The 25,453-nt window shown below is 47.5% G+C and overlaps 2 protein-coding genes across 5 annotated transcripts in view; one reads left to right on the top strand and one right to left on the bottom strand.

Annotated features, from left to right (window-relative positions):
* The window catches only part of Tmco3 (transmembrane and coiled-coil domains 3), a 33,232-nt gene extending 27,500 nt beyond the window's left edge, over positions 1-5,732 (bottom strand). Inside the window, exons 1-3 of one of the 2 annotated variants that reach the window (XM_021218899.2) lie at positions 5,273-5,732; positions 1,129-1,643; positions 411-590 (exon numbers count right to left, since the gene is read on the bottom strand). In XM_021218899.2, the coding sequence (XP_021074558.1) occupies positions 411-590; positions 1,129-1,572 (624 nt within the window). In that variant the 5' untranslated portion in view covers positions 1,573-1,643; positions 5,273-5,732. The remainder of the gene's footprint in view (positions 1-410; positions 591-1,128; positions 1,644-5,272) is intronic. The other variant, XM_021218900.2, reaches the window with a different exon arrangement.
* The window catches only part of Dcun1d2 (defective in cullin neddylation 1 domain containing 2), a 32,147-nt gene continuing 12,192 nt past the window's right edge, over positions 5,499-25,453 (top strand). For all 3 annotated transcript variants that reach the window (XM_021218904.2, XM_021218903.2, XM_021218902.2), the window contains exons 1-4: positions 5,499-5,854; positions 12,552-12,768; positions 14,990-15,158; positions 22,068-22,198. In XM_021218904.2, the coding sequence (XP_021074563.1) occupies positions 5,852-5,854; positions 12,552-12,768; positions 14,990-15,158; positions 22,068-22,198 (520 nt within the window). In that variant the 5' untranslated portion in view covers positions 5,499-5,851. The remainder of the gene's footprint in view (positions 5,855-12,551; positions 12,769-14,989; positions 15,159-22,067; positions 22,199-25,453) is intronic.

Genomic DNA, 25,453 nt, shown 5'->3' with positions numbered 1-25,453 from the left:
AGAAGAAGAAGAAGAAGAAGAAGAAGAAGAAGAAGAAGAAGCAGCAGCAGCAGCAGCAGCAACAGTGACTGTGGTTGTCCTGAGAGACAAAAGCAGAGCTGGGTGATGGCGCACACCTTTAATCTCAGCACTAGGAAGGCAGGGCAGGCAGACACTCTGAGTTTGAGGCCAGCCTGGTCTACAGGGGGAGTTCCAGGACAGCCAGGGCTACACAGAGAAACCCTGTCTCAGAGAACTAAGGAGACAGAGAAAGCAGAGCGGCTTCACACTTCTGAAGACATGCCATATTAACTTCAATGTGGCACAGAAGTGCTTGGGCTTATCTGCACTCTCAGCATCCCCGAGACACACACACAAGTGTCTCGCGCATGCCAGGGCCTGCATCATCACAGTGGCTCTGGTCTGCTTACTGATTTATTGTCGTCGAAGGCATGCTCCTCAATCTCCTCCTCCAGACGGTCCGCAGCTTTCCTCACGTCTTCCAGGATCTCGTCAAGCATGGAGAGACTCTTGTTCTGATGCTGCATGTTTTTAAGGGCTTCCACTTGGTGCTTTTCTGCGGCAAGAAGTTCTACATACTCTGTCTCCTCCTGTCAATTTGTAAGGAGTGGAGGTTTAGTGGGCTTACACCAAGGTGGGACGTGCTCAAACCCACTAAAGGCTCTCTGGATCAGACCTGGGAGTCAATGGGGCCGTTTGCCCAGGTGCGACTCTAGCTCTACCCAGCAGAGGGCGCTGTGCAAACCTAAACGGCTCAAATCTGCTGAGCTTGGCAAACCGGACAGGGCAAGCCAACAAGGAATCACACCCAAGAAGAAAGCATCCTACTGTAAATGGGCTCACCTGACCCATGAAGGTCCTCTGCTAACATGAAACCACGTGCCAGGCACAGCAATGCCCCAAAGCACTGTGCTGCCATTCGTGAGGCACTGAGTTTACGGTAGAGCCCAATCCATTTCCTAGTCAGTGAGTTGAGCAGTAGGAATTACCTGGCACGCATAGGCACCTCCTAGACGCAATGTCAGCATCAACAGGCTTCTTGAAAGGTGCTCCCTCCAGCCGCCCTTCCTAATTCTGTGTCTCCCCACCCCGACTCCCACCCCGACACACCCCAGACTGGTGGCTGACCTTAATGGCGGCCTCCCTCAGAGCCTCCAGCCGCTGCTTGCTGCTCTCTTTCATGTTGACCACGTCTCTGAAGTCGCCCTGCAGGGCTCTCTGCAGTCCGTAGATGGCCTGGAAGACTGAATTTTCACTTTCATTCAGCTCTTTCTGGAAAATCTCGAACGTGTGCACCTGGAAGAGCTTCTCCTCGCCCGAAAGGCTGGTGTCCTTCTCCACGGCTCTGATGGCGCTCTTCAGTTTGTTGAGGACCACATTCTTCTGCCGCAGGAGCCCGGTGAGCCTCCTGCAGCTGTCCAGAGCCCACTGCTTCCTCTGAGTGGCAGTGGCGCCCTTCCCGCGGTGCAGCTTGATGGCGTGCTTGGCCACCTCCTCGTGCTCGGCAGCACTGGCTGTGAGGTGAAAGAAGGGAAGCAGCATCCAGAGGAGACTCTGGTCCAGCACCTTCATGGTCCAAGGATGCGGGGCGGGAGCAGAGACCGCTGCTGTGTCTGGCTGGCATTTTACACACACATTTTCAGCTGAAAAACAAATCGACACTGCATCAACTTCTGAACTTACCATATCCAGATTGCAATCAGATACTGAATGTTAAGTACCATAAATGGAGGGTTAAGGGCTTTCATCAGACTTTAAAGACAACTTTAAAGGTTTAAGACATAGCCCCCAGGCACAGTGTCACAAGCCTGTAAGTGATTCCCTCTCCTGAGTGCTGGGAAAGAGAAAGATTGGATTGGGACTTCAAGGCCAGCGTGTGCTACCTAACATCTTGTCTCAAAAGAACCCAACAGGTAACTCTGTAAGTAAATTACACATAGCTTCATAAAAAAGAAAAAACCCATTCGACTGGAGAGGAGCCACATGTCAAAAGTAGAAGAAATAGAGAAACTTCACATCTCCCCGGAAGCCCCTGCCTCCCGAGACGCTGACAGTGTGCTCGGTCGCCCTGCTTGCTTTCCAAATCCTTGTGGAGTATTGCTAATTTTCCAAAATGAGCCGCAGTTAATGAAGCAAAGCACAGGGATTAAAACATTCACAAGAGACTGACCTCGCCTGGAACTCTATGTGTTGATCAAATGTCCACACCGTTTCCATCACTGAAATGCAGGCCCATTCCCTTTCCCTCGGAAGGGAGACCTAACACAAACATATGGGTGTGTGGCAAAAGAGCAGAGAGAACCTGGTTCCTGACGTCTCGTTTGGAGAAGACAGGAAGGCACAGGCTGGGCAGGTGAGAGAATTGATTTAGAAGCAGCAGTGCTCAGTAACTGACCCTGAGAGACAGTGATCTAGGAGGCCGGGAAATGGGCTGAAGGAGAAACCAAAACACAGGGAGCTAAACTCTAGGAATCGGATGAACATGGAGCCCCTGGAGTTATGCCCACAAAGAAAAAATATACCGCCTTTATACAATTTACAGCTCATGGATAGACCCCATTTAGTCTCTTAATGGAGCCTCCAACTGACTGTCCTGCCTGTACAGCATCCTCCACCCCCAGACATGCCAGCATTTCACTTCCCTGGGAATCTGCCTCCTAAACACACACACACACACACACACACACACACACGCACACAGACCCCACACACATGCACACCACATACACACACACACACACCACACCACATACTCACACACCACACCACATAAACACACACCACACACCCACACCACATACACACCACCACCCCACATGCACACCACATACACACACACACACACACACACACACCACACCACATACACACACACCACACACATACCACACACACACACCACATACACATGCACACACATCACACCACATACACACATACCACACACCCAACACACATCACACCACACACACACATACCACACACCCCCACACCACACCACACCCCCCCCACACCACACACACCACACCACGTACACACACACACACATACCACGCACACCACACACACACCACACATATACCACACCACATACACACCACACACATACACACACACACACACACACACACACACACTTTTCTGCTATCCCCATTGATTTTCCAGACAACCTGGGCTAGCTGTAGCAAAAATAAAAGGCGGCATTTCTAAAGACTCTAACTCTACCCAGGAAAGGGAGGCAAGAAAGGGAGAGACCAGATGGGGAAAGCTAATGGAGATGGGCTGACCAAAACAAACACGAGGTCCAGGACAACCAGGGCAACACAGAGGATTTGCTTTCTGTTTTCCTTTCCCTTCATTCATCTCTCTCTCTCTCTCTCTCTCTCTCTCTCTCTCTCTCTCTCTCTCTCTCTGTGTGTGTGTGTGAGAGAGAGAGAGAGACAGACAGACAGAGACAGAGACACAGAGAGACAGACAGGATCCAGGGTCTCTGTGTAACTCTGGCTTAGTTCTCACTCTGTACACCAGGCTGGCCTCAAACTGCCTCTGCCTCCTGAATGATGCTGGGATAAAAGGCGTATAGTGCTATGCCTACCTTTAATTTCCTTCCTTCCTTCCTTCCTTCCTTCCTTCCTTCCTTCCTTCCTTTTTTTGAGGAAAAAACTTTCTGAGAGTCAAACTCCAGGCTACTTTTCATTTGGAACAACATCAATACTTCCAGCATAAGAATCACATAAATGTCCGGGCATGGTGATTCAGTCTTATAAGCTCAGCCATGAGTTTATTAAGAAGAAAAAAACTCTCAATATCCATTTTTGAAACACTGTTTACTACTATGTAACTAGGCTACTTTCAAACATCTGATCCTCTTGCCTCAGCCTCCAAAGTCGAGCTCTGCTCTTTGCAAGATGATATAGAAAAGGAGAAAAGGATGAGGCAGCAAAGAAAAGTCTCAATGGAAAATTACTGAATTAAAGCCCTTGGTCTAAAGCCTATCTATCTCTCTATTCATCTTTCTATCTATTTATCTATCTATGTATCTATCTATGTATCTATCTATCTATGTATGTATGTATCTATCTATCTCTTTTTGAGACAGTCTTACCGTGTAGCCCTAGCTGTCCTGGAATTAGCTATGTAGACTAAGCTGGCCTCAAACTCCCAGAGATCCGAGTCTCTGCCTCCCATGTGCTGGGATTAAATGTGTGTTCTTCCATCAGCAAAGCCTATTTAATTCTAAAGTACATTTAGAAAGAGCACTTATACCCACATGAACACAACAGGTAGCTGCCACTTCAGCAGCCAGGCAATCCTTGAAACTACTTTGGAAAAAGAAAAAAAGAAGAACATAATGCAGAAGAGGGATAAGATGCCACGCACCAAAGGAAGATAAGAAAAACAGAGGCAGAGCAAACAGCCCATGACTTAAAACCAGTGAACCATGGCTTCTTGGTGGTGTCCAAAGGGCTGTTTAAATAGCTACTTTATTTGTTCAGGAGGTGCCAACTTAAATCCACAGAGAGAGGAGACACAGAGCCGACTCACTAGCCAGCTGCTTGTTCTTTTTTTAGTTAGGGAAGCCAACGAGGAGAAAAAGATCTATGAAGAAAGAGGCCCTTTCATCAGCAGCAAATACTTCTCTAGTAAGTAAGCAAATTTACACTGCACCCCAGGAAGATGAGATGGATGCCGACAATAAATAAACAAGAGAGGTTAACCCCACTGGGCCAGAGTGACCTTCTCCGTCACTTTCAACCTTCTTGATTGGTTTTATACACACACACACCACCTAAATTAAGAAATTAATGTGTAAACCATCTTGGTTGATTATTGACTCTGACAACCTCCCTGGCTGTATAAGCTTAAGCCAAGTGTTGCAGGGCACCCACACCCCTTATTGAAAGACAATCTTGGGGCGTCTTTCCAGGTATATCTTTAAAAAGAGGCTGTCTGCGGGCAGCCTCACAGGGCGAGACAGAGAGACAAAAAAATTCCAGGGAATAACCAAATCGAGAGGCTCAGGGAGCTGAACCTCCGAGTTTGGGTGAAGTCTTGAAAACGGGAGTCTTCCTCCATACCCAGAAAGAACTTCTAGGAAAAGACCCTCCACCCCCTGGAAAGTAGACAAAGGCAGTCTCCTAGGAAGGATCCCCTTTTGGAAGAGACACATCAAGAAGGAGCCCCGGGTAGGAGTCGCCAGGATTGAGCAACCCGGATGAGGACCCCGGTGGAGCGCATCTCAGGACAGAAGTCCCGCAGCCGCAGAGCTCACCCCGATGGAGGAGGCCGCTCTCTGGACATGCGACCTCAGCATCACTGTCCCCGATCGGGAGTTCCCCGGCGCAGCGAACCACAGGGCCGCCAAAGAATTGCTCTCATCTCTTTCCCGACCTCGGGACCAGGACACCGAGGACGGCGCCGCCCTCTTCTTACTTCAGGCGCTTCTGACGCGCAGCTGGAAAGTGGGTACGGCTCCTTTAAGCAGGCTGCGGACGGACAGCTCCGTCGGCCTTCGCGCGGCGCGATGCACGCCGGGAACTGGAGTCCCGGGAGCCGGCCGGCCAGCCTCCTTGCAGAGGGTGCGTAAGCCCAAGAGCCACAGAACGGCAACAGCCTCCGAGAGAGGTTACGATGTGCCCAAAACGCCGCGCCTCGGAGCTGAAGGGCGCCTGTCCACGCTGCACGCGGAGAGCCGAAGACGGACGAGCCCCCCGGTCTGCCGAAGGGAGCGTTCGGACACTGCGCCTGCGCAGAGCGCCTGCTGCTAGCGGCGGCGGCGGTCGCCTGCGCAGAGGAAGAGTGGCGTGCGCTTGCGCAGAACATTGAAGTCGCCTCGGCAGCCTTGGGGAGCATGGTAGGTGGCTGGCTTTGCGCTCTGCAGGTGCGGGCCAGAGCCGGGCGCGGAGGTCACCGCTCCGCGGCCGCTGCGGGATAACGGGACGGAGGGGCCGGGCGTGCCCGTCGGGGTGTTGAGGGAGGGCGCGGTTGACTTGGAGAAGCATGGTGTGAAGAGGGGTGTGAGGAGCCCCGTTGGATCTCCGGGGAGGGCAGCGGCGCCGGGTCAGCCGGGTGCTGACCGGAGCGGAGGGCGGGACGGGGCTGGGCGGCGGGTGACAACCTGCCCGCTGGGCGGAGCCGACCCGCGTCTGAGTGGACAGTGACGCCGACTGGGGCGGAGCTGGCGGGGCTTTGAAGTCGTCAGCCCGGGGAGGTTTCTGGAAGAGGTGGAAGGAAGCGATCCCCGGAAGGTGGTGCGCAAGGCTCCGCGGGGTTAGGATGGTTTGCGATCCGCTCCGCTCTCGCCGGGGCGAGGATATCCCCTACTCGCCCGCTCTCTTCCTGAGATCAGGCTGGGAATCCTGGAGGCGGGGAGGGACGGACTGGACGCCCTGGAGGTTCAGGAGGGTTTGCCTAGTAGAGCCGTGCAAAGGCCCTGACCGCGGGAGGACGCCTGACAGTCCCATTCCTTGGATCTCGGGGTAGCCTTGCTCGGAGAGGATGCGAGTGAATGGGACCGGAGGAAGACAAGTTTTGTCTCTGTCCTGGGAGAGATGTCTGCTTGGCTTGGAGTTTGCGTAGAGGAAACAGGGGGCTGAGGACCGAACCGCGGGGAGGGAAGAGGGGATGGAACGAATACCGAGAAGGACGAGGCTGGAAAACTAAAAGGTTCTAGAAATCAAGAACTAATGGAGAAAAGCAGCAGAAAGATTCCTCTGACCAGCTGCTAGAGGACTCAGCGGGCCAAGCCACTCACCTGCGACTCTTGAAGGAACTTCACTGGGGAAGGAAATGTTGGGAGGTTGAAGATTTGGGAGCACTTGGATTTTATGGCCTCACTTCCAGGCTTGCACATGGCAAAACACAGTCAATCTGTAGTGGGCCACAAATCTGTATGATCAAATGTTTGTCCTATGAGCCCTTTGTAAATTGACCATAAGAGGAGGTATTTTGCTAAGTGTCTGTGGAAGGACATCTTACAGATGCTTGCTAAAATCTTATATAGGAGCACTCTGTGCCTAGGTTGTGTGTTATTCTTCACAAGATAACAACGTGTATGAAACTTTTTTTTTCATACCAGCTTCTGTTGTTAGGAAGGTCTACTTGTCCTGTATCTCCTACTGATTGTCACCTGCTGAAACAATTCTAAACAGCTGCTGTTGTATGTGAGGAACTGTGTTGAGCTCTGTGGGAGTCTGTGAAAACATAAACCAGTGGCTACAGGCACTTCTAGCAGCAGTCTACTGTAAATTTAGTTTTGAAACATCTGAAATTGATGCAGATAAGCCATTGGAAATGTTAGGCAGAGAATGCCCCACTAAAAAGTTGTCCCTGAAGGAGCTCTGCTAGTCTCTTCTTGATAGTCTTTTTTTCTAAGTGTAATATTTTGTTGCAATTTAATTGACCAAAAGCAAATCTACCACTCCAGCCTGAAGTGTTGGCTCAGCACTGAAGAGCAATTGCTTGTTTTCCAGAGGATCTGAGTTCCATTCTTGACACATAGTTTTAATCCCAGTACTTGGAAGTCAGGGTCAGGCAGTAATCTAGATTCAAGGTCATCCTGGTCTACAAAACAAGTTCCAGGCCAGGCTATACCAATTCTTTTTTTCTTTTTCTTTTTTCTTTTTTTTTTGGGGGGGGGTTGGGTTTTTTTGAGACAGGGTCTCTCTGTGTAGCCCTGAACATCCTGGAGCTCACTCTGTAGACCAGGCTGGCCTTGAACTCAGAAATCCGCCTGCCTCTGCCTCTCAAGTGCTGGGACTAAAGGCATGCGCCACCACACCCAGCTTTCTTAATGGTTTTTTAATGCAAAGCAAACACTCCTTAGATTTATCTCTTGATTATTGGTTTTTAAAAACCTTTATACTCGGGAGGCAGAGGCAGGCAGATTTCTGAGTTTGAGGCCAGCCTGGTCTACAGAGTGANTTTGAGGCCAGCCTGGTCTACAGAGTGAGTTCCAGGACAGCCAGGGCTATACAGAGAAACCCTGTCTCAAAAAAAAAAAAAAAAAAAAAAAAAGAAAAGAAAAGAAAGAAAGAAAAAGAAAGAAAAACCTTTATTACTGGAGCTACAGAAATGGCTCAGCAGTTAAGAGAACTTTCAGGGAGGACTCAGGTTCCAGCACCCACACAGCAGCTCACTGATGTCCTTAATGTCAGGAGGTCTGTCACCCTCTTCTGGCTTTCATGGGCACTAGACATGCAGACGTAAAATACACGTAAAATAGAAATAAATCTTAGAATTTCTTTTATTCTGAGGTGGACATGCGGAGTCAGTTCTTCCCTCCCCTCCCCTTCCCTTTCCTTCCCCCCTTGTGTAGGTTCTGAGGATGGAACTCGGCTGCCAGGCTCGTGCAGCGAGCACACTGAGCTGCTTTGCGGGAACAGTGGGGAAGCCCATAAGCGGTGTGGGTTGGAGGGTCTCGGTATGTGCCCTTGGCTGGCCTGGAACTCACTGTGTAGACAGGGCTAATGCTGGGAGTAAAGGCCTGCACCAGCACAGCCAGCATCTGGATGCCATGTTTGATCTGGAAAGGCTAACATCAGACCATGTGACTGTGGCGCCAGCTCCTTGCTCCTCCTGTGTCTATGTCACTGCTGCGCATGTTGAACTATCACCTTGGTACTCTCCTGAGGTCTGCAGTTGGTGGGGGTATCCTATACAAATAAGCCAATTTTAATATATCAGAGGGGATCTGATTATTTCCCTGTCTCCACTTCTGCCCACTCTCTAACTAACATAGAGGTCATTCAAAAAGTCTATGGGGTCCCGACGTACTTGTGTCTGTGACATAGGCTCTTTGTGGTAAGTGAAGCTAAGTTGTCATACACAGGGGGAGGCGTCCAGGGGTGACTTCAGGAATTCTATAGCTCAGACCCAGGCATCATCCTGTCTTCAAGAGGATGTCTACAGTTTCTTGATGTGCAACACTCTGTGGTATTACACTTGTCAAATAGTATGGCTGCTCTGGAGATCTATCCATCCAGTGTATAGTCCTGGAGGTTCTTGCTTGCTATCTTGAAGTTTTCTTTTAGGGTACAACTTTACTGTGCACCCCACACCATCTAGTTCCAAACTATGTCATCACCTCAAAGAAAACCACGTATCCATAAGCATCTCCAAGTTCATTCCTCCCCCTCAGCCCCTGGTATCTACTAACCTATGAATTTGCATATCCCGCACATAGCATATAGCATTTTCTATACTGTATGGCCCTTTGTGTCTGGCTGATTTCACTGAGCACAGTGTTTTTGAGATTCACATTGTGGCATTTGTCATTATTTCATCCCTTTTTATGACTGAATGATACTCTATACATATACCAAAATTAGTTTTATAACCATAACAGAACTTTTAAATCTAGCACTAACAGCTACTTCACTGTAAAGATGCCTTGTCTATTCTTTTTTTTTTTTAAAGATTTATTTATTTATTATATGTAAGTACACTGTAGCTGTCTTCAGACACTCCAGAAGAGGGCGTCAGATCTTGTTACGGATGGTTGTGAGCCACCATGTGGTTGCTGGGATTTGAACTCCAGACCTTCAGAAGAGCAGTCAGGTGCTCTTACCCACTGAGCCATCTCACCAGCCCCCGCCTTGTCTATTCTTAATAGAGGGCCATTTGAGGATGGCAAATTTGTCTTTCTCTTAAGGCTTTTTACATATTTCTGGCTATGCCAGTCTTCCCTTGGGGAGATTGTCAGACTCATAAAAAGATACTGTCTCTATCAGTTGTCAGATGCCTATGAGAGTGTATAAGATCTGTCCTAATTTAACTAAATTTGATCTTAGCTAAGAATGGACATTGAGTTCTTTGCCTATTCCTTTTAAAAGTTTAGTTTTAAGGAATAATATCTAGAATATATTCCTTCAAAGCCTATATTGGGGCAGCAGATTAGAACCAACAAACCAGCAGCTGCCTGTATGTTTTATTTGCATGTTCACAGTGTCTGAACTATTGGCTTTACTCTGCAAAGCTAAGCAGGTATGAGAAACTGTATGGCCGTAGCCTGTGATGTTCACTGTCTAGGCCTTTGTCTCAGGAACGCTGTGTGCCTTTAGTAATTGGGATTGCAGAGTGCTTTTGTTTATATGATCACTTATAATCATGGTTACCAGAATTTACCATGCCAGGAATATATGTGTGTATAAGTAAACATATTTTAGAATTTGTAATAGTGGAGCCAGCTGTCAAGAGCACCTGACTGCTCTCCTAGAAGACCTGGGATTGACTCCCAGTACTCACATGGCAGCTCACAACCATCTAGAAGTCCAGCACTCTCTGCTGACCTGCAGGGATACTGCACACACATGGCCCATAAACATATAGCTGGCAAAACACTCATACACATGAAAATAATAAATAAAAATGCCAAAAGTCTTTTAAAAATTTGCAACAGTGAATCATTTTTTTGGCTTACATCTCTGAAAGTCCCTCACTGTCCAGTATTACAAAAGACAAGCTCTGCTTCTCTTCAGCAGCACAGACTGAAATTAGAACGAAGCAGGGGTTAGCATGGCCCTGTGCAAGGTCGGCCTGCAAATCTGTGAAGTGTTCCATACTCTTTAAAGAAGGTCTCAGTCTTTCCATGTTCATCCTTTTGTGGCATCACAAATCGTGGCATCCCAGGAGGCCTCTCCTGCATACTCATGAGGAGAAGAGCATGAGACTGGTACCATTTAGAGCCTGGTGAAGTCTGTCTTCTCATCAGGAGCCCCCAAAGATCTCAGAGCTGGGATCTGCAGCGCCTACTCAATCATGATGTATTTTGGACTGTATCGTCTTACCCCTGCTGGGTCACAACAGTGGCGTTTGGCGTGAGCATAAGTTTTGCCTTAGGACTCTGGAATATGCTCTGTTTGTTGTTGGCATTTGCATATTTACAGGGGGCATTGCACACATCTTACAATGTGAGGACCGTTCCCTCAGGATTGAGGCCAGGAGCGCAGGACTATGTCTATCCATTGGTAGATTTTACATGTTATTATGTTAGCTTTTCCTAACCTAATCACATTTCCTTCTTTGCTGTCAAGGCTAGGAGGCTTGGAGCCCGCTTTTGCTCCCATTGTCAGCCCATGGTATGCATGTCTTATATTCTAACCCTATTCTTACCTCCTTCCCCTTATTTCTTCATCTGCATCTTGGAGCTCATTGGTGCTCATTATGCATTTCTGTAAGTTAAAATTTATTCAGCATTGCTATAAATTCTCATCTCCTTTGGAACAAGATTAAGTGTAATCCTCTTATGTAAAACTTGTTCCTTTCTTATTGTATGAATCGTCTGTCAAGACTATTGATATGTCACCAGCACCGCAGCATGGCACTTCCAAGGCACTGCACGAGGACCCAGTGGTGACCCCAGTACTACCCAATAAATAAAGAGACCTGAGAATGGAGGGCTCTGTTTTGGTTTCTAGAACCGAGCCAGTCACTTGTTAACCTTCTCCAGGTTAGTTAGAGAAGCAGCCGTGCTGGTGTGGGAATCTGCAGAGCTACCCCGTGTCACTGTAGACTGTCTATAGCCCTGCTGCGTGGCGGCTTGTTGCGTACCGCCCGCCCACCACAGCCTCTGTCCTGCCCCTCATCTCAGACACAGCCCTACTACTTTCATTTCATCATAAGCACCTTTTGTCAAGCTTGCCATGGCCCTTAAGTTACTGCCTCCAATGAAAGTCTCAGTTATTTTGTCTTTCCATCAGCACAGTTCTGTTTTTAAACTAGGAAAACCTCTAAAACAATAGAGCTTCCAAACGGTCCACTTTCTCCTTGTTTATTAGGAGCCTTCACTCAATGGAAGCTTCATGGCTCTGGAGGTGCTCCCCCCGCCCCGTGACGGCATCATGCCCCTGTGTCGTTGACAGAAGTCCAGATGTATATTACTGAGACATTGTGCTAATGTTTTAAAAGGGGAAAACTATATTCTATACAAAGGGAACTGAGTAGATAGAAAAGATGGACCCACTATGTAGCCCTGGCTGGCCTAGAACTTTGTAGCTCAGGCTGACCTCTAAAGATCCACATCTCTGCCTCCGTGTGCTAGATTAACTGTGGCCGGCTTGCTGATTTACTTATAAACAAGGTCTGCCAGTATACCCCGGCTAACGTAGAATTCTCTGTGTGAGGCTCTGGCAGCACCACTCCTGGCCTCAGAGTACTCTGTAAGACGTCCTTCACTTTCCGGAAGACTATGCAGGCTTAACTGGTGAAGAGCAGGGTTTTGCTTGCTGTTGTTCCGAAAGTGGAGTCACCCAACCAGAAAAATAAATGGAGTAAAAAACGTAGATGTTAAGAACAGGCTGAGCGGGCTGGTGAGATGGCTCAGTGGGTAAGAGCACCCGACTACTCTTCCGAAGGTCCTGAGTTCAAATCCCAGCAACCACATGGTGGCTCATAACCATCCGAAACAAGATCTGACTGACTCCTTCTTCTGGAGTGTCTGAAGACAGCTACAGTGTACTTACATATAATAAATAAATAAATCTTAAAAAAAAGAACAGGCTGAGCAAACATGGCTTCATTGGCTTTCCCACTTTTGTTTTTCCACCCCAAAGCATAAACTTAAATCAGCTCAGAAGGACAAGGTCCGCCAGTTCATGGCATGCACTCAGGCTAGTGAGAGGACTGCCATCTACTGCCTGACTCAGAATGAGTGGAAACTAGACGAGGCCACAGACAGTTTCTTCCAAAACCCGGAGGCATTCCACCGAGAGTCTATGAAGAGCAGTGTGGACCAGAAGAAGCTGGAGCAGCTGTACAGCAGGTACAAAGGTAAGGGTGGAATGGCGGGAGACTGGGGCTGAAGACGCTGGTGGGTCGAGGCCAAGAGTTCCAGAACCCTCCTTCTAGCAGAAAGGCTGGAGATGAGGGAGGAATCAAAAGACTGATAACAAGCAAGCTGTCACCTGATCCCTGGATCTGTATCTCCCTATGCAGTGAGTGCCATGCAGAGGGAATCACTTTGCAGGCTACTGTTTGAGCCTTGTGATACCTGTTAATACACCCTTAACAGCCTTTGTCCCACAGGCATGGTGGAATCTCTCAGTATGATACAGTTAGAGATGTCTGCTTTCTCTCTTTCATTTGTGCCATCAGTTTTCCTTCCTGGGCACCGTGGCACATACGTATAATCCCAGCACTTCCAGAGCTGAGGCAGGAGAGTTGCTGCAAACTCAAGACCAACCTGGGATACCCAGCAAAACCCTATCTCAGAAGACAACACGTGCGTTGTTTACAGTAGAGTAGTAGGGCTGACGAGACGGCTCAGTGAGTAAAGCACTTGTGGTACAGCATGAGGACCCAAATTCAGAACCCCAGCCCTACATAAAAGCCAACCGCTGACACGCCAGCACCTCCACTCTGAGGAGAGACATGGATGGATTCCGGGTCACCGGCCAGCCAGCATAGCCAAAGCATCCAGCTCCAGGTTCAGTGAGCAATCCCGAGGCAAGAAAACTGGCTGAGCACATAAGAGCACTTGCGGCTCTTACAGAAGACAAGGGTTTGGCTCCCAGCATCTGCGTGGTGGCTCACAACCCTTTGTAACTTCAGTTCCAGAGGAACTGGCACCCTTATCTGACTCCTACTGGCAGCAGGCAAACTTGTGGTTTAATACATACAGGCAAAACATTCATACACTGGGCTGGTGAGATGGCTCAGAGGGTAAGAGCACTGACTGCTCTTCCAAAGGTCCTGAGTTCAAATCCCAGCAACTACATGGTGGCTCATAACCACCCGTAATGAGATCTGATGCCCTCTTCTGGTGTGTCTGAAGTCTGCTACAGTATACCTATGTGTAATAATAAATAAATCTTTAAAAAAAAATTCACACACATAAAATAAAGAAAACATTTGAAAATAATAACAGAGAAATAGGGGAAAATACTTCAGGTTGACCTTGAGTCTCTATGTATGCGTACACAGGCATATGCATCAATACACATGCACCACATAGACAGCACACATTTCTACCATCATATATGAAAATAGTGTTGTGTATAATACTTTAGTAGCCAAAGGTAAGTTCTCTGTAGAGCAATTACTATTTAAGGAAAGGAGTTACAGGTGTTTTCATTTGTATCTTTAAAGCGAGTGGAATTCACACAGGTACCATGGTGATATATTGTGACACCAGAAGAGTGCACCGGACCCCATTATAGATGATTGTGAGCCACCATGTGGTTGCTGGGACTTGAACTCAGGACCTCTGGAAGAGTAGTCAGTGCTCTTAACCACTGAGCCATCTTTCCAGCCCAAGATCTAGTTTTTTGAGATTTTGCAGAAGTGCCTTTAATATACTTTATAGTTTTATTTTCTGATAGACAGATTCTGAGTTCTTTTATTTCTAAACTAGACATATGAGGTAGGGAGTATGAATCTCTAAGCTGTTAAATGTATGTGCATAAGCTAACTGAATTTGAAAAAAATTATTGTCCCACAGTATTAGAGCTGGCAAGTGAAATTATTAATAAAGAAAGCAGTCAATCGCTTCTGCTTTGGCAGAACTGTAAGAACTCTCTTTCCTTTGCACTGCTGTGCTGCATCAGAGCTCTAGATAAACCCCCGTCTGTGTGCGCGTGAAGCAAGCCTTCTGTGACTGAGCCTCATCCTCAGTGAGACATTAACCACAGTCTTGGCTTTGCTTTTACTTGTGGTGTTGATGCTAGAACCCAGAGTCTGGGGCACACAACAACGGCGACAACGACGCCCTCCTCTGCTGAACTTGTGGGCCCAACCCTTAACTCTTCAGGACAACGTCCTTTCACAAGAGTTTCCGTGTTTTTTCTTTCCCTAAAATCCAGAAACTTTTCTGAATAGATCTGTAATGCTCTATATCTGTTTTATACTTAATAGAACATGGTTGTTCATTGATTGGTGTGGCCGAAATACTTGATAGATCTGTGTAAGAGTACTGTGATTCTAACAAGGTGTTTGAGGATTGCTTTTCAATGTGGTGACACCAACCCCCCCCCCCCCCCAATCTTAACTACAGACCCACAGGACGAAAACAAAATCGGAATCGATGGGATTCAGCAGTTCTGTGATGACCTGAGTCTGGACCCCGCCAGTATCAGCGTTTTGGTCATAGCATGGAAGTTCAGGGCTGCCACTCAATGTGAATTTAGCAAAAAGGAATTTGTGGATGGCATGACGGAGCTGGGGTAAGTGAATTATTCTCAACTTAAACTCTCCAGAAGGAAAAATAGTTGGAGCATTTTTTCAGTGACTTCTAACTAGGAACTTGATATGCGTGTATTAAATGCTTTGCCTTCCTTTCACATTCAGGGTTTTCTCTTCACCTTGATTCACAGTAATTCTTCTCATTCTATACATTTAAAAATTCCTTCCAGCTGGGCAGAGGAGATGGTTCAGTGGTTAGAAACCTGCTGTATTCTCAGTGCACATGACAGGCTGTTCCCAGCGGCTGCTGCAGCTACAGGGGATCCTGTGACCTCCTCAGGTGTTCGCATACATATTCATATACACACACACATGCGTACATATAACTAAGTTCGCAAAAATAAATCTTAACATGTGTAAACAGATTTCTTTCAAGTTAGAATTCACAGTGAATAGCAGGGTAAAGTTTTTAACCTCTTATTATTTCATACCAAGTGTATAATGTGTCATGTTGCTGCATTAAATACCAGTAAACTATTATTTTGTTTTTTGTTTCCCTCTTTTACCTACACTTAAGATGCTGCTCATTTAACAGATGTGACAGAGAGGTAAATGGAAACCCACAAAAATATCTTCTAATTGTTAACTTATTTATCTTCTAATTGTTAACTTATTGGCCTGCTCGGGGAGGTGGGATAAAGGCCAACTCACTCCACTTGCTGATATTCTAACACTCGCTTTCACTGATGATTTTCTGGGATCAATTGTTTTAAGTTGCTGGAAAACTGAAGACCGGTGAAGTTGTTTCTAAGTAAGAAACTGCTCCCTGCAGGCTTGCCTCCAGCCCGGCCTTGTGGAGCCGTTTGCTCAGTGGAGGCTCCCTCCTCTCAGATGCCTTTAGCTTATGTGAAGTTGACATAAAAATTAACCAGCACAGTGGTGAAGACAGTGCTGGCATTAAACACTTGTAGAATTCTGCTTATTAAATGCTAAGGAAAGAAGAAAAGGTGAGCAAGTAACACAGTTATTTGTCTTGGCTAGGTTGCTGCAGTAAAAAAGCATGACCCAAAGCAACTTGGGGAGGGTTTATTTCACTGTACACCTCCAGGGAACAGAAAAGTTGGAACAGCAGCGACTCAAGCAGGGCAGGCACCTCGGGGCAGAAGCCGTCCGTGGAGGAGGCTGCCCACTGCCTCACACCCCTTGGCTTACTCAGACTGCCTTTTTTTTTTTTTTTTTTTTTACCATCTAGGATCACCGTTCCAGGGATGGCACCTCCTCTCATCAACACCTTACCCCACAGACTTGCCTCCAGGCCAGACTCAGGAAGTTCTTTTCTCAACTAAGAGTCCCTCTTTCCAAATGACACTAGCGTTGGTCAGGTTGACATGAAACTGGCCATCACAATACCCACCCATCCCTAACAGAAAAACAGAGCTAGGTAGGTAGGCAGTGGTGACAGGATGTCACCTCTAAGCTCTGGCTTTCATTCCCAGCCCCTGAGATGAGGAGGAGGATCAGCAAGAGGAAAGGACAGAAAGCAGGAGGGCGAGTCACCAGTGCAGACAGAAGGAACTTAAAGGGGCATGGTGGCGAACATCCTGAATCCCGGGGAGGCAGAGGCAAATAGGTCTCTGAGTTTGAGGCCAGCCTGGTCTCTGTCTATACCAGGGGTCCCAGGCCAGCCAGAGCTGCACAGTGAGAACCTGTCTCAAAAAACAAACAACAACCGAACAAACCCCAATAATTTAACAGAAGCTATTAAAAGGGAAAACTGGTAAAGGTGCTTGTTGCCTTACAATCATAAAATCAAATAACATCAGGAGTGGCAGACATCATTGCAGAACTCAACAGTGAGTTGAGTCAACACACAAAGTTATGCCAGGAAACTTAACAGCCTGTTTGAATAGAGAATTGGTTTTTAAAATACAGTTTACCTCCGGGCAGTGATAGTGCACGCCTTTCATCCCAGCACTCAGGAGGCAGAGGCAGGTGGATTTCCAAGTTTGAGGCCAGCCTGGTCTACAGAGTGAGTTCCAGGACAGGAGGGCTGCGAAGAGAAACCCTGTCTCAACCCCCCGCCCCCACAAACAATACAGCGTGCTGAAAGCTGACATGGAAGGCAGTAGGACGCTGCGGTGACTTTGTGATGCTTTTCAACCTGCGTCTTACTTCTCTATCCCTATATAAGACATACCATGGTCAAAGCAACTTATAAAAGGAAGCGTTTAATTAGGGGCTTAGAATCAGGGTCAGTGTTCATGAGGGCAGGAACCGCTGGGAGCGCATATCTTAATCAGCAGATTGGAAGCAGAGAGGTGGAGGGAGTGGCCAGAGTCTGCACCCTGAGTGGTCTGCCTCCTCCAACCAGGCAGACCCCCCTAGTCCTTCCCAAGCAGTTCCACTGGTTGAGGACCAAGTGTTCAAACATGTCAGCCTCCTGGTGACATTCTCATTCTTGTCACCAGAGTCTATTATTTAAAATTTCAAAGAGAAAACTTGGGATGTCTTCACTTACCAAACTTTTAATGGAAGGAAATCCTAAGTTTTAAACAGCCTTTGCCAGAGAACTTCATAGAAGGAAGGTGATGACCAAGTTGGTTTAATTTTGATCCCCATTACAACCTATGAAAATAAGTTTCAAGAGGATTGTAGTTCTCAGTGCTAAAAGCATTTAACCTCTGGTAAATAATGTAGAAAATAACTTCATGAACATGCAAAAGGGTAAGTTTTAAAATGTCACCAAATCAATATGTTGAAGGATATTTTTTAGAGTGTTTGTGCAAAAGAAAAGCAAACACAACAACACCTAACTTCATCACTGTCTCAGTCAGGGTTTCTATTCCTGCACAAACATCATGACCAAGAAGCAAGATGGGGAGGAAAGGGTTTATTCAGCTTACACTTCCTCATTGCTGTTCATCGCCAAAGGAAGTCAGGACTGGAACTCAAGCAGGTCAGGAAGCAGGAGCTGATGCAGAGGCCATGGAGGGATGTTCTTTACTGGCTTGCTTCCCCTGGCTTGCTCAGCCTGCTCTTTTATAGAACCCAAGACTACCAGCTCAGAGATGGCACCACCCACGAGGGGACCTCCCCCCTTCATCACTAATTGTGAAAATGCCTTACAGCTGGATCTCATGGAGGCATTTCCCCAACTGAAGCTCCTTTCTCTGTGATAACTCCAGCTGTGTCAAGTTGACACACAAAACCAGCCAGTACAATTGACCCCTTGCCAACTTGACAAACACATCACTATTAAGCTTCAACCCTTACTTTCTTATTCATCCCCAAGATCTTTTTTTTTAAAGATTTATTTATTTATTTATTTAATGTATGTGAGTACACTGTGACTGGACAGGTGGTTGTGAGCCATCATGTGGTTGCTGAGAATTGAACTCAGGACCTCTGCTTGCTCTGGCCCCGCTCACTCCAGCCTAAAGATTTATATATTGTTATTGTACACTGTAACTGCCTTCAGACATACCAGAAGAGGGCATCAGATCTCATTACGGATAGTTGTGAGCCACCATGTAGTTGCTGGGATTTGAATTCAGGACCTTTGGAAGAGCAGTCAGTGCTCTTAACCACAGAGCCATCTCTCCAGCCCCCATCCCCAAAATCTAAATAATTTTAAAAGTCCCACAGTCTTTATAAACTCTTACATTATTAAAATTTCAATCTTTAAAATATCCAATCACTTTTGAAATTCAAAATCTTTTTACAATTCAAAGTCTCTTAGCGATGAGATCCACTAAAATACTCTTACTTCAAGAGGGGAAAAAACATAAGGGCATAGTCACAATCCAAAGCAAACTCAAACTCTTAACTGTCCAATGTCTAGGATCCACTTAATATCTTCTGGGCTCTTCCAAGGGCTGGCATCACTTCTCCAGCTCTGTCCTCTGTAGCACTCTAAGCTCAGGTTGATCCACTCCAGTGCTGCTGCTGTTCTTGGTGATCATAACATGGTACTGGCATCTGCAATACACTGGAGTCTTCTGCTATAACTAGGCTTCAACAATAGCCTTTAATAGGCTCTCTTTATGGTGCCAGGCCTCAAATCCTTTGGATGACCCCTTCAGTACTGGGCAGTCAACTGCAACTGAGGCTGCACCTTCACCAGTTGCCCTCCATGGCCTCTCACAGTGCCCAGCTGAGACTGCTCTTCATGCCTTAAAAACCAGTACCACCTGTGTGACTTGTGCACATTACCAAGTCCAGCTGCAGCATGAGGTACAACCTTGGCAATCTCTGGAACACAGCTTCTGTGTGCTCTCAGAAAACACTTCCCAGAAGATGTCACCTCAATGATGCTGGTTTCTTCTTAATCACCACTAATCTCTTAGCTCCAGCTAACGAGCATCAGTAGTCTCAGTAATGCAAAGGTTTCGCTTCTGGTATCTTGCTAATCACAGCTGATTCTTCAGCCCCAGCTAACCAAAACCACAGAATCTTCATAATCAAAATAGCAATGGCCCTGATGAGCATCTTTAATCTTCTCTCTGAAATTTCACAAACCAGGCCTCCATCTTCTGCACTATTCTCAACACTATCTTCCAGGTCTCTACAGAACATCCCACAGAGCTCTTAACATACCAGTGGCTCTTCTAACCCAAAGTTCCAAAGTCCTTCCACAGTCCTCCCAAAACATCGTCAGGTTGTCACAGGAACAACCCACTGTGCTGGTATCAGTTTGTCTTAGTCAGGGTTTCTATTCCTGGACAAAACATGACCAGGAAGCAAGTTGGAGAGGAAAGGGTTTATTCAGCTTACACTCCCACATTGCTGTGCATCACCAGAAGAAGTCAGGATTGGAATTCAAGCAGGTCAGGAAGCAGGAGCTGATGCAGAGGCCATGGGGGGATGTTCCTTACTGGCTTGTTTCCCCTGGCTTGCTCAGCTTGCTTTCTTATAGAACCGAGGACTACCAGCCCAGGGATGGCACCACCCACAATGGGTTCTCCCCTCTTGATCACTAATTGAGAAAATGCCTTACAGCTGGATGTCAGGGAGGCCTTTCCTCAAGGGAGGCTCCTTTCTCTGTGGTAACAACAGCTTCTGTCAAGTTGACACCCAAAACCAGCCAGTACAATCATACAAAACATAAAGGAAGTAGAAAGACGAGGTACATTCTAGGTCAACGTAGTGTAAAGATAGCACTGACAGGGGCTTATACCTACCTCTTAAAGAACTTGACAAATGATGAAACCCTCATTGGAAAGTAACCAAGAGATGTGAATTCTTCACGGGAGCTTGGGTGAGATGTGCAGCGGTTCCGAGTCTTGAGGCTGTATATGTCAGAGCAGCAAGCAGTGGGGAGCCGTGGTGTGTAGTCACACAGTTATCACAGCTTCCGTGCACTGGCACCAACCCAAGAGGTGCTGCTCTCAGCAACACGTCCCTGCCTAGACTTAATGTTCATGTGTGTTCAGGCCATGTGTGTAGAAATGCTAACGGTGTTGCTTGTGATGAGAAAACTACAGCCGGGAGTGGTGGTGCACGCCTTTAATCCCAGCACTCGGGAGGCAAGAGGCAGGCGAAAACCAAAAAAAAAAAAAGAAAAAGAAAAAAGAGAGAGAGAGAGAGAGAGAGAGAGAGAGAAAACTACAAACAGGCAACATACTTGCTATCAGTATGTTTTATAAATTATAAAATGTGCGTGTATATGTATGTGAAATGTTCCTGTAACAAAAGAACTGACTGAGTTGTATCTGCACATACCACAGGATGAACCTCATACACATTATGTAGGTCTAAAGATAGCGTGAATTCACATTTACGTCAAACTCGGATGTCGGAATGCCATCAGGATGGAAAAGAGAGGGAGACAGAAAGTCAGTGGGGCTGGCCCTGCCTCTCTGGGCCTCCATGGGCCTGGTGCCTGGTGCCCAAGTGTTACCCCAATTGTGGGTGGTACATGCTTCACCAGCGGTTGACTGCAGCTGTGCCACATCCTATCCACAGTCCATAAGGCTAGGAGTGGCGGGCTGACTGGAAGTCTACGACTGTCTCCAGTTGCTCCGGTCTCCTTAGCTTGACTACCCTTGGACAGTGCTTGCGAACTGTCCTCTCTGCCCTGTTGGACAGTTGAAGCAGAAGTCACCAATTTCATTTTCACCTTCTCACATTTTTGTCTCAAAGAACAATAAATGTTTTTACTGAGGTGTTTTGGGTTTTTGTTTGTTTGTTTTGTTTTTCGAGACAGGGTTTCTCTGTGTATCCCTGGCTATCCTGGAACTCACTCTGTAGACCAGGCTGGCCTCGAACTCAGAAATCTGCCTGCCTCTGCCTCCCAAGTGTTGGGATTAAAGGTGTGCACCACCACTGCCCGGAGGGGGTTTTTTGGTAGGGGAGCTTTTTGTCTTGGTTTACTTGGCTGGTAAACACCTCTGAGCCACACCCTGTCCAGGCTGATTACTGACACACCTTTAACCCCAGTGCTTGGAATGCACAGGCAGGGGAACTCCCTGAGTTCAAAGCTAGCCTGGTCTACACAGTGCCAGAGCAGCCAGGAGTACACAGAGAGATTCCAGTTCAAAAAACTAAAGTAAAAAGAACAGGATTTATAACACCCAGCTACTTCCAACTGAAGCGGCACCAGTGAGGAGGCCCCTAAGTGCTTAAGCAGCGAGGCTTCCTAAGTGCCGAATATTAATCACAGCAATGCCAAAGGCCCAGGTCTGTGCTCAGTGCACAAACACAGACTCCCCATCTTGTCACGGAGCCACCTCACTTGGCCTCAGTATAGACAGCGCTGCACTGACTTAACAGCATATGCCTTCCTTTCATACAGTCAGCATGCACAGCCAATGGCCTTCGTGCTTTCACAGCTCAGTAGCTACGAGATCTTCCCAGCATTTGCAAGGGAACCTGGGAGATGAGGCTTCTGTAAGTGAAGAAGGAGTGGTGGAAAGGCAGGTCACAGGTAATGAGTCCTTCTCTTGTTGCAGGTGCGATAGCACAGAGAGGCTGAAAGCTCTTCTCCCCAGACTGGAACAAGAGCTTAAGGACCCAGTCAAGTTCAAGGACCTTTACCAGTTTACTTTCACCTTCGCTAAGAACCCTGGGCAGAAGGGCTTAGGTGAGTATGACCTCCCGGTTTCAGTTTCGGGGTGCCAGACCTCAGTCACATCCTACCGGGACAAAATCAGTGTGGATCCAGCACACAGCTGTGGTGACGTGGCCTCCGTTTTGGTTTCTTCTACTTACTCTCCACATAACTGGAAACACCAATTGATCATATCTTCTGGCTTCAAAATTTAACACTTCAACTAGGGGCTGGTTTGTGTTTCCTGCTGTGGCTCAGAGGTGACAGTGTGTTTGGGACTCATTCTCTACATAGTGATCGATAGCTCCAGCCACGCCTCAGAACAGCTCCACCATGCGAGGCACTGCAGCACAACTTCTTGTGGAGCTGTGCGGCCTCTTATGCTTTGCTACCCGTGTACACATCTGAGAGAGTTTCAGTTTGAGGGCTGATTTACTGGGGGGGGGTGGGGGGTGTAATTTAGTTTGGCATGAGTAGTGGCTTATTTCTGTCTCGTTTCTTCCTAAGCATAATATCAACTCTATACCCCGCCCTTGTCATCTTCCCCTCCCTTCTCCTCCAGCCTGGGGCAGGTCCAAGCAGCCTTCTCTTCCCGCACTTACTAAAGCCGTCCCTCAGGGTCGCAGGGTTGCTTTCTGCATCTTGCTTGTTTCCTCTGCTGTGGATGTTTTAATGTTGGTGTACTGGGCCACGACTCAGCTTCCCTTTCCTCCAGGCTGGCCTGCTTGTGAAGTGGCCTTCTCCCCTCTGAGATCATGGCACCTCGTAAGTCAGCATGAGTGCTTCAGGAGCTAGACAGGACAGCCTTCCTTCATGGCTGCATTTAGAAACTTGTCTGAATAGACGCACGGGGATTTCATTTCAGAAGGTGGAAATGTCATCACTTCCTGTCAGAGAGCCGCTGGGAAAACCCTCAGGTATTGATCCCTATTGAGAAGATGCCAGGGTTAGTGGTGTGCTATGGTGGTGGATTGCAGTCTCAGCCAGCACAGAAACCAAGAGAGATTCAGGTAACAAATGAAACTTGCGAGGCAGGTGCCGCCATCCCACACCCACGGGTCAGGCCAGCACTTGGCAAGAGGTGAATGAGGCGAACGTACGTTTGTGACCTTGTCACTGCAGGGCCTGGTCCTCGTGCCTAAGGACACGAGGAAGAAAACTGTGAAGCCTGTGTGTCATGGGAAGGAAGGAAGGGCAGCGTTCCTATATTCTGCCCCTTTTGTTTTCCAATTGTTTTGAGATTTATGCATATTTATTTCATATGTTTGGGTGATTTGCCTGCGTGGATGTCTGTGCATCACACTGGTGCAGTGTCCAGGAAGCCAGTTGAGTGTGTCATGTCCTCTTGGACCTGAAGTTACAGACAGCTCTCAGCTGCCATGTGGGTGCTGGGACTTGTAGTCATCAACACTTGTGAGCACTGCATCGTCTCTGTGGCCCATCTGCCCTGCTTAGAGACCACCCTTGGCTTAGCTGAGTAGGAGCCAGCCAGATGACACATGCTCTTCTGCTGGGCCACCTATGGTCAGTCAGTGTGTACCTTGGAAAACTCTTGCAAAGCCTTCCTGGTAGAGTAAGGAGGCCATGGGTTCTAGAGGCAATATGTCTGCAGACCCAGGCATTGGCCACAGGATCCTGGTGACATTAGAAATTTGACTGTTAGCCGGGCGTGGTGGCGCACGCCTTTAATCCCAGCACTCGGGAGGCAGAGGCAGGCGGACTTCTGAGTTCAAGGCCAGCCTGGTCTACAAAGTGAGTTCCAGGACAGCCAGGGCTACACAGAGAAACCCTGTCTTGAAAAACCTAAAAAAAAAAAAAAAAAAAGAAATTTGACTGTTGCCAGGGATGTTGGTTAAAAAGTCAAACTGTGGGCCAGAACAGTAGCCATTCTAATGGTGCATTCGGGTGTTATGGATTAGGCCGTAACAACAAGCATCTGGCAGCAGTCCCGTCAGCCTGTGCACATGGGTCCCCTCTGTCATCTCTGCCATTCAGACACTCAGAGCAGGGTCTGATTTAGGGTTTGCTTTCCATATTGCTGTGGACTCATGGGTTGCCACCCTGAAGACTAGTCTATGACGGGCCGTGATCCTTTCTGAAGCTTGAGTCGCCTGCTCTAGGCAGCAAACTGCTTTTCAAGCTGACTCCAGTCTCTTAAATATGACCCCTGGGATACCGGCTGCTCCTTCAGTGTCTGCGGGACAGCTCAAGACTCAGCCAAAGTTTTCTTCTTCTGATCTAGGCTCACCTGCATCTCCAGGAAGCCCTGATGTTTTCTTTCCAGCAAAAATGGAGTCTCAAAACTGTTCCTAATAACCACTAGTAGTTGTTAGTGATTGATCTTTTCTCCATATCTCTTTGACAAACAGAGCCTCATGCTGCTGTTTCTTTTATTGGAATATATAGACTGTATTAAATAATGGGTTTCGTTGTGAAATTTTCATTCAGTGTATAATATACACCGACCATGTTTACCAAATATGACCTTCTCTGCCCCCATCCCCTTCCCACTTACTGGGTGTCTTTAGTCACTGGTCTGTTGCTGTGAAAAGACACCATGACCATTTAACTGGACACTTGCTTACAGTTTCAGAGGTTTAGTCCATTATCATCATGGTGGGGAGCATGACGGCACATAGGCAGACATGGTGTTGGTGAAGTAGCTTGGGAGTTTTATATTGTATTTCACAGGCAGCAGGCACAGAGAGAGAGAGAGACAGAGAGACAGAGACAGAGAGACAGAGACACCCCGAGACTGGCTTGGGCTTTTGGAACCTCAGAGCCCACCCTCACTGCTTCCAGCATGGCCACGCCTCCTAATCCTTCTAATCTCTTTAAACAGTTCCACTCTCTGATTAGTTTAGCACTCAACTCTATGAGCTTATGGCGGCCATTCCCATTCAAGCCTCCACACTGGTCCCCTTTTCCTTCCAAGTCCTTCTTCTACCCTCCTAATGTCTTTTATATGGTACACATGTGTACTTGCCTGTGTGCACATGCATGTGTGCACAGGTTTGGGAGTAGATGCCTGAGATTGACATTGGGTGTCTTCTTTGGTCACTGTCCACTTCACACAATGAGGCAGGGGGTCACTGACCCTGGAGTTCACAGTGCCAGCTAGTAGGCCAGCAAGCTTACTCCTGGGCTTCCCTGTCTCCATCTCCCTTGCATGGGATTATAGGTGGGCTACCGTACCCTCCCAGCCTTTTCACTTTTTAGAAATTGTTCTTTATGTGTATGAAGGTTTGTTTGTCTACGTGTGCCCATGTATCAAGTGTGTCGGAGACG

Source organism: Mus pahari, chromosome 19, assembly GCF_900095145.1.
Source record: "Mus pahari chromosome 19, PAHARI_EIJ_v1.1, whole genome shotgun sequence".
Lineage (NCBI taxonomy): Eukaryota > Metazoa > Chordata > Mammalia > Rodentia > Muridae > Mus > Mus pahari.
The sequence above is the reverse complement of the archived record's forward strand: the minus strand, read 5'-3'. Positions and strand labels throughout refer to the sequence as shown.